Genomic DNA, 7,809 nt, shown 5'->3' with positions numbered 1-7,809 from the left:
CAAAGTTTTCATGTGCCAAACACCACTCAACACGCCTGTCTTTATGTTCTTGTTTCATGAGAGGAGAAAGAATTCCAGTCTTTTTCTCCCATCCAAGATCAATCAAATTTCTTCTAACTGTAGATTTTGATTCAACTGTGGATCCCCTTTCTATCATTTCATACCTGATGTTGGAGATGCTTGCCCTTTGCTTTTTAGACGCTAAAATTCCCAGCCGGACGCGATCTGAGAAGTCCAATTTTCTGGGTCTCCCTGCTCCTTTCTGATGCCCAAAATCCTTTCCCTCTTTGAAATTCCTCCTAATCCTATACACAGTAGAAAGAGGAGTTCCTGTTCTCTCTGCCAGTGTATTTACATCATCAATTCCTTGATTACACAACTAAAAAATCAACCTTCTTTTATCTTCAGCAGACATTGTTGACAGTGCTGAGGAAAATGACGTCTGCTACAAATTCAGGGGAGGTAACTCTAATTGTACTATACTCAGTAGGCCAAGATGAGTTACCTCCCTTATACCATTACTTAGTTTTAAGTATCAGTGAATCAGTTGAGGTGTTAGGATAGCTCAAAGTAAGAAGAAAAATTCTCAATAATTATGAACCAGACTATACATACTAGGATATTGGTTGTCCTGCACATATATAGGACGTTGGTTGTCCTGCACATATATAGGACGTTGGTTGTCCTGCACATATATAGGACATTGGTTGTCCTGCACATATATTGGACATTGGTTGTCCTGCACAAATATGGTCCTGAGCATGTATGTGTGCTTAGCAGTCTGCGCCGCAGCATTGTGAAAAGGTTGTGAGGTTTCAGTACTGTCTGAAGGTTCTTTTAAAGGACACGTTGGTACAAGCTACACAGAAAGTGTGTCTTCCACATGCATTAGGCTATTGTGCTATGGGGTTTGAATCAAACATGGTACTGGTGTGTTTCACCACCCTTGCTTTTCGCTGTTTTTGACAATGTTTCATTTGACTCTAACTCTACGAATATTGAATCGGATGCTTCACTGCATGTTCTACCATGTCGTTTAAAGTGTCCATTATGCACACAGGAAAGATGCATTTGCCAAATAACCTCATCACTATTGTGTTTATATATGAGTATCAAATTTTAGCGTGTCCCCATACTTTTTTCGTTGTAGCAAAAGACCAGAACTGTATTTTGTCAAATGAAAGCTACCTGTTGTTTTCACAAGAAGATGTGCGATGTTCTCTCCTCGGCGGCTCTTTTTTCTGGAAACGTTCATAGCCCCTGGGCCTTCACGGGTCTTAGAGGCAATGGGGTAGCCTAGTGGTTAAAGCGTTCGCTCGTCACGCCGAAGACCCGGGTTCGATTCCTCAGATGGGTACAATGTGAGAAGCCATTTTTTGTCTCCCCCGCCGTGACACTGCTGGAATATTGCTGAAAGCGGGGTAAAACCTCACTCCTTTAGTGAGTCAACACGCTATCGACCAGCCTCCACACTCAATGAAAATACTCACACGTAGTAGCCGTGAAGATCCGGGGTAGAATAGGCATTCATATACCCATGATTGGCATTAAAGGCGACTATGCATGTCGCAAGAAGCGACTAATGGGATCGGATGGTCGGGCTCACTGATTTAGGTGACACATATCGGTTCCCAGTTGCGCAGATCGATGGTTATGTCCTTGATCACTGGATATCCGGAGTGTCTGGTCAAGACTCGCCTGTTTACAGACCCCCACCATATAGTTGGAATACTGCTGAGTGCGCCGTAAAACTAAACTCACTCGCACTCTCAATATAATGAAGAGGTGGTTCACCCACATATTGTTTTCATTCCTTACATTTGGTTTAGTTTTCAGAACAGGCTGTATCACAGCATATGTGGAATGGGGTTTAATGTCGTACTTAAGAACATAGTACATTGTAAGTCAAACAATGGATTGAATGCGACGTGGAACTTTGTTTCGCGTTATTTTACCACGACCCTACATTTCAACAGCTGACAGCCATCATTGATAAGGACATTCTTCATATGCAAGGGAGATAACTGCTGCAGGAAAGAAGTCCACCCGGCCATCCTCGTACATCGGATTACAACCGACTCTACCCGAGTCATTCAAGCGCTAGAGTTGCGTCCCTTGTGTTTACAAAGTTGTGGACGACACACGGATTTGGGGTACAGGTTTATCGTGGTAAGGGAGAGTTAACAATCATTAAGTCAGAGTGTGAAAACCAAACACCTGCAATGTGCTGCTAATTATAGTTCATGTGTCTGTGCCAGTCAATATGTCATATTCAAAATATACTTTCACTTGTTGGTCTTCCACTGTACAAAGACACTGGAGTCAGTCTCGCAAGTTCGCTGACAGAAAACCAGTCAAGTGATTCAGTGTACATTCAGCCAGTGTTGTCCAAGCAATGCCCAATGGTCCATCGTACTAGCCGCCTGTCCATCCACACGTATATGAAACTTGAGATTCACATGGACGCCGGTGGCTAATGTTAGCTTATCAAAATCGTTATACCAGGCTAACCCAAGCAGTGACAGGGGCGTCGCCGACATGCATAACGCGCATCAGAGCGTTCACTGCGGGGGCTCCTTTCACGAAGCAGCCTTTACTAAGGTTAATCTTAACTCTCATTCGTTAACATTGCACTAAGGTTATCTTAGTGATTTACGATCACCTAGTGATTTGTGGAAGCAAAACCAGTTTGAGTTTAATTCTGAAAATCCGAAATACCTCGCAGTTAAATATATAATGTATGGGCGGGTATGTCTGTGTCAATGGCAGGGTATGTCTGTGTCAGTGGCCGGGTATGTCTGTGTCACAGGTGTGGGCAATCGTACCCTGATGTTCTTGTGTTGAATGTTGTAGGTTCAACTTGTCATTGTGTAGAAAGCCTTAGAAAACAAGTTTATTTACCTGTATAGAAGATGTTTCCTGTCAGCTGTAAGTTGAGGCACCTTGCTGTATAACGAGGATGCAGATCGGTTCAAGGTTAGCAAAGCCGCTCAGATGTCGACAGGTATGCGGTCTAAGAAGCAGGTGAGACAATGCTCTGTCTTTCTCTGTGTATATTGTGATCGTGTTCCAAAGTCTATGTAAATTCGTGTGGATGAGTACATGTAATGAGATGTATGTCACCTCTAAAGAGTCTCTCCGTAAGGGGGTCATGGGGGTTACAATCATACTACCGTATTAGTTTATGTTAAAGTATGGCAGTTACGACAGTCATGGATGACACTACGGCTGTCTTAGGCCTATTTTATTTTTTATTTTTTTATTTATTTAATTTTTTATTATTATTATTTTTTTTTTTGTTTGTTTGTTTAAAGTATGGAAGTTACGACAACGTTACGACTGTCCTTGGTTTACGACACAGTGTGGGAGGTTTGTTATCAGAAATTTTGTAAAAGTATGGGAGTTACGGTAAACATGGCGTTAGGACTGTCTTTGGTTTATGTTACGGTGTGGGAGGTACGACTATCTGAAGTTTTGTAAAAGTATCGGAGTTACGACCGTCCTAGCGGTACGACTGTCAAATGTTTTATTAGAGTATCGTAGTTACGACCGCCATAGCGTTACGACTGTCTGAAGTTTTGTAAAAGTATCGGAGTTACGACCGTCCTAGCGGTACGACTGTCAAATGTTTTATTAAAGTATCGGAGTTACGACCGCCATAGCGTTACGACTATCTGAAGTTTTGTAAAAGTATCGAAGTTACGACCGCCATAGCGTTACGACTGTCTGAGATGTATATTACAGTCTGGGAATTACCGATGTTAATTTGGATGTATTTCAGGAGGATACGTCTTGGTTTACTGGCAGCCATCATACTGGTCCTGGTATGGTTCCTCATTCTTACTGCCGGGTCATCCCGCCCATTCTGGCTAACCTCTGACCTCAGGTATCGCATGTTTTTCACAGTTATATCTCGATATTCCCGAAAACCTGGCAGTTCAGAAAACCCGTTTATCCGGAAACTCTGCCTGTTGGAAAAACCTTTGTCCCGCCCCTGGCAAACCGGATTGTTCGGAAACTGCATTAGTCTTATTTCTGTTTCTAAACCCAGTTGTTATGATAGCGCGATAGTCCAGAGACTATCTGAGCTTTACATAATAAATACATGATAGACCACACCTGCCAAAGGGCTAACACTATTATATTATTGTTCTTACAAGTCTTTAATCAAAACCACTATCGACAGCCGTCCCCTACCACCGAATCTGCACACGCACGCATACACACATGCACACACGCACGCACATGGGCAATAACCTTGAATGCGACATCAACCGCAACAAAGGTCACTATTTTCCATTAATTAGTTTATTCAATATATGAATCGTCTCGTTATAATGTTAGGCCTGATAAATGTGTATATATCTTCTGACTGTGTATTTATTCATATTTAATTGTTTCCAGTCCTTGGAATGTTGCAGTCTCAAACATAAGTGCCAGGAGAGAGAGTCATGTACCTGCTGCTGGCGCCAGAAATAGACAACTGAGTACCAAGCAGAAAGAGAATCCACAAGCACCTCATCTCGGTCAGAGAACTTATTACACAGGAACAACTACGAAGGTTGTACGCCAATCCCTCAGTAACGGCACTAAACCCACCTTCAGTAACGACACTAAACCCACACACGGACTCCGAGCCCGTAGACGGTACCTCATCTACCTCTGTGACAGGAAGGGTCGCTGTGGAGGTTGGGGAGACAGACAGAGGGGCATGGTAGCTGCCTATCTGCTTGCTAGGGTAACAGGTCGACAGTTTGGTATTAATATGTCCCACCCGTGTGATATCAGAAGGTTCTACATCCCCAATGCGGTCAACTGGAATGTGCATGTGAAAGACATTCAAGGCCTTGGTTGGGAGCAAGTGAACTGGATGAATAACCGCAATGGCGTTGTCGACGTTAAAAGTGACTTCAACCTAAAACATCCAAGCGAGGTGGTCTTCTTTAGAACAAATCAAGACATCATCAACGGGATTAAATACAGTCCAAGGTATGGCAGCTTTGTTCCGAAAGAGTTTAAGAACAAGAAACGAGCTGAAATTTTTCAAACTATATGGCACCAACTTATGACACCCTCTGTTCATTTCGGGAAACGAATCAACAAGTTTATGGGCAGAGTACCAGAGAAAACAGATTTAGTTTGCGCTCACGTTCGGATGAGGAAAAATCCTAACATGCCCAATGACGCCTCTCAGATAAATGCATTATCCTCTGTAGACACATTATGGAGATTTCTATCTAAATTTAAAAATACTAGCCGTATTTTTGTAGCTAGTGACTCGGTGGAAGTAAGAAATAGTGCTAGGAAATGGTTCGGTGACCGTGAAATTGACACGGATGGCGTGGTGCTTCATATTGATCTTCAAGGACATGCTTCTAGTGCTTGTATTGGCCTGGAGATGGCGCTGCTAGATCAAGCCATTCTCAGTCTCTGCAAGGTGCTTGTTGTGTCCACAAGCAACTTCAGTATCAGAGGAGCAATGATGTCAAAGCTAAAACAGAAACTATACATGTTTAAAAATGGAACTATCTCAACATTTAACCTCTCGTAATTATCATTTTGATGAGTATGTATCCAATGAACATGCTCACTTCTGAAGCCAGCCTCGTCATTCGGAAAATAGTTGTTGACATGGTAGTAAGGTTTTTCACTGTGTGCAATTTGTGTGTGAGAACACGAAACCTTTTTATCTTTAAGAATGGATGTATCACGGGAATTTACCCATTCGTAATTTTCATTTTGTGTGTCATCATGAGTATGACTCTTTAACCGGACAAACCCAGCTGATCTTGTTTGTCAGGACAATCATAGTTTTAGCTGTGCGAGCGGTCTTCTCAAAGAATCAGTACTGACATGAAAGCCAGGACAGTATTCCAAGAATTTGCCTGGAACAAAATCTTGATCCAGCCAGCGTAATATTATAGTTGCATGTGACCATCGAGTATCCACAGTTTCCTGTTGAGAACGTATCATCAATTCTGGGGCAAATATAAATACAACTCTCATTGTACATAATGTTTACGGTCGCGCCAATGCCTAGCATTTCTTTGCAAGCTCACTCTAAGTGTAACATATCATTCTCCCAAAGCCATTCTGTAATTGTCAAGACATGGTGCAATGATGGATGCCTTAACACTTGCTGGACAAAGACTGTTAGGGATATATGTAAATTTTGAAATTATGAATAAAGATCTATTTATTCATTGACACACTGATAAAATACCATTCATAAAAATACTAATATCCCTAACATATTTTGTCTTGTATATAATACAACACATTCATCACTGTGGGGCGGTGAGGTAGCTTAATGGTTAAATCGTCAGCTCGTCAAGACGAATACCTGGGTACGACTCCCCACATGGGTACAATGTGTGAAGCCCATTTCGTGATGCCGTGATATTGCAGGAATACTGCAAAAAGCTAAAACTAAACTCACTCTCTCAAAGTGACCAAAACAAAACAGGGTACAGAGAGGCCTTTACGTTTGTATTAGATTGTGGAAAAATACATGGCTTTTTTCTGATATTCAGTTTGCGTCTACATCTCGTTTGAAAGTGGGGTGTGACTATGCTGCTACTAAATAAACTCTCGACAAATCGTTATCTTTATTGCTCCTCCCGCAACTTCAAACCCGGTATCTTATACTCGTGACCTTCTGCACAAAAGGTGGGACACCCAAGTAGCACGTTTATACTTCTGACCAAGAGCGGTCGTCGAGGTAGTCGCTCTCGGGTGGTAGTTTAGGATGGTGGACAAGAGTAAGGGAAGACAGGAGTCACTTGTAGAGATGAAGACAGCAGCAGTCATGTTTTATTACTGTTTGGTCGAAGGATGGCCAAAATAGTAAATACAGTGGTCGACATGTGACAGAACGACATCGGGACTGAGTGGCCAATGATCCCGATTTGGAGACCCGTTCTGTCACTTACACACATTCAGAAGTCCGACGGCGATTCTTCATCGTCGACGTAGTCGTAGGTGGGGTGACGGACTTGGCCGACACCCAGACTAGACGCACAATCCGTCCACTTCTGTCGATGATCTAGTCTCCATGGTTGGTCTTGCTGGTTGGTCTCACTGGATGGTCTCGCTGGATGGTCCCGCTGGATGGTCTCTCTGGTTGGTCTCTCGACTGACCATATCGGTCAGGTTTTTATACAGAGTCATTACGCCACATTGTGCAAGGTCACCGGCCCATGCACATGTACACACGTAAGATTAGGCGACTTAAGGAAGTGTTAATTGACATGTATTGATAGCGTTTGAGAATTAAGGGTCCTGCCCGGAGGGGGGTTTATGATAAGACGGGATACACCGAATGTTTGCTGAATACGTTACACAGACAAAGGGGATAGAATTTCGGTGCACTTTGGACTTAAACTGAAACAAATAGATCGTTTGAATAAATGAAGTTTTAAGGAAACTTGTTGAAATGATTTAGTCTATGACACTTCCTTGGGTCAGGACTTGATGAGGTCATTTCACGACGGTACCGTATCGGCCAGTCAGTCTACTCATGACTATATGTCCAAAACAGATGGAGATGGACCTCTTAAAGCGTATCTCTTGTAATGAAGTTATCACCATCAAGCATAATCACCTTGACCAAGTGGAGATTTTCAAATGAAAGGTATTCTCATCATAAAACAATAAATCTACAGAGATATTTCTCGTGTAAGTGGGCATCTCGTTGTGAACTACTTACTAAATTGTGATTATTTAACGTGTATGCCAAATTGCTTGTTTTTGAAAGTTGATACTATGACTGTTTCAAAGTAATAATGTAAAATGTGGTATCGTCGCTGA

The 7,809-nt window shown here is 42.3% G+C and overlaps 1 protein-coding gene across 2 annotated transcripts; it reads left to right on the top strand.

The window, feature by feature from the left end:
• Positions 1–2,090: 2,090 nt before the first annotated feature.
• LOC137283739 (uncharacterized) lies at positions 2,091–6,605 on the top strand. Of its 2 annotated transcripts, none has more exons than XM_067815405.1 (4): positions 2,091–2,169; positions 2,910–3,024; positions 3,782–3,886; positions 4,405–6,605. In XM_067815405.1, exons 2-4 carry the CDS (start codon positions 2,960–2,962, stop codon positions 5,549–5,551), a joined length of 1,317 nt encoding a protein of 438 aa, XP_067671506.1. In that variant the 5' UTR covers positions 2,091–2,169; positions 2,910–2,959; the 3' UTR covers positions 5,552–6,605. The 2 variants fall into 2 exon arrangements, with proteins under 2 accessions (XP_067671506.1, XP_067671507.1); XM_067815406.1 differs by having other exon boundaries at positions 2,100–2,169; positions 2,854–3,024; positions 4,405–6,600.
• The last annotated feature ends 1,204 nt before the right edge of the window (positions 6,606–7,809 follow it).

Source organism: Haliotis asinina, chromosome 5, assembly GCF_037392515.1.
Source record: "Haliotis asinina isolate JCU_RB_2024 chromosome 5, JCU_Hal_asi_v2, whole genome shotgun sequence".
Classification (NCBI taxonomy): domain Eukaryota; kingdom Metazoa; phylum Mollusca; class Gastropoda; order Lepetellida; family Haliotidae; genus Haliotis; species Haliotis asinina.
This window is presented reverse-complemented; position numbering and strand designations above follow the sequence as displayed.

What these genes read in the sequence shown, in the direction of transcription:
- LOC137283739 (XM_067815405.1), top strand. Translation starts at nt 2,960, where the DNA reads ATGCAGATCGGTTCAAGGTTAGCAAAGCCGCTCAGATGTCGACAGGTA. An exon ending in GTATGCGGTCTAAGAAGCAG is followed by an intron (nt 3,025 to 3,781) that starts GTGAGACAATGC and finishes GATGTATTTCAG; the next exon opens with GAGGATACGTCTTGGTTTAC. An exon ending in TGGCTAACCTCTGACCTCAG is followed by an intron (nt 3,887 to 4,404) that starts GTATCGCATGTT and finishes AATTGTTTCCAG; the next exon opens with TCCTTGGAATGTTGCAGTCT.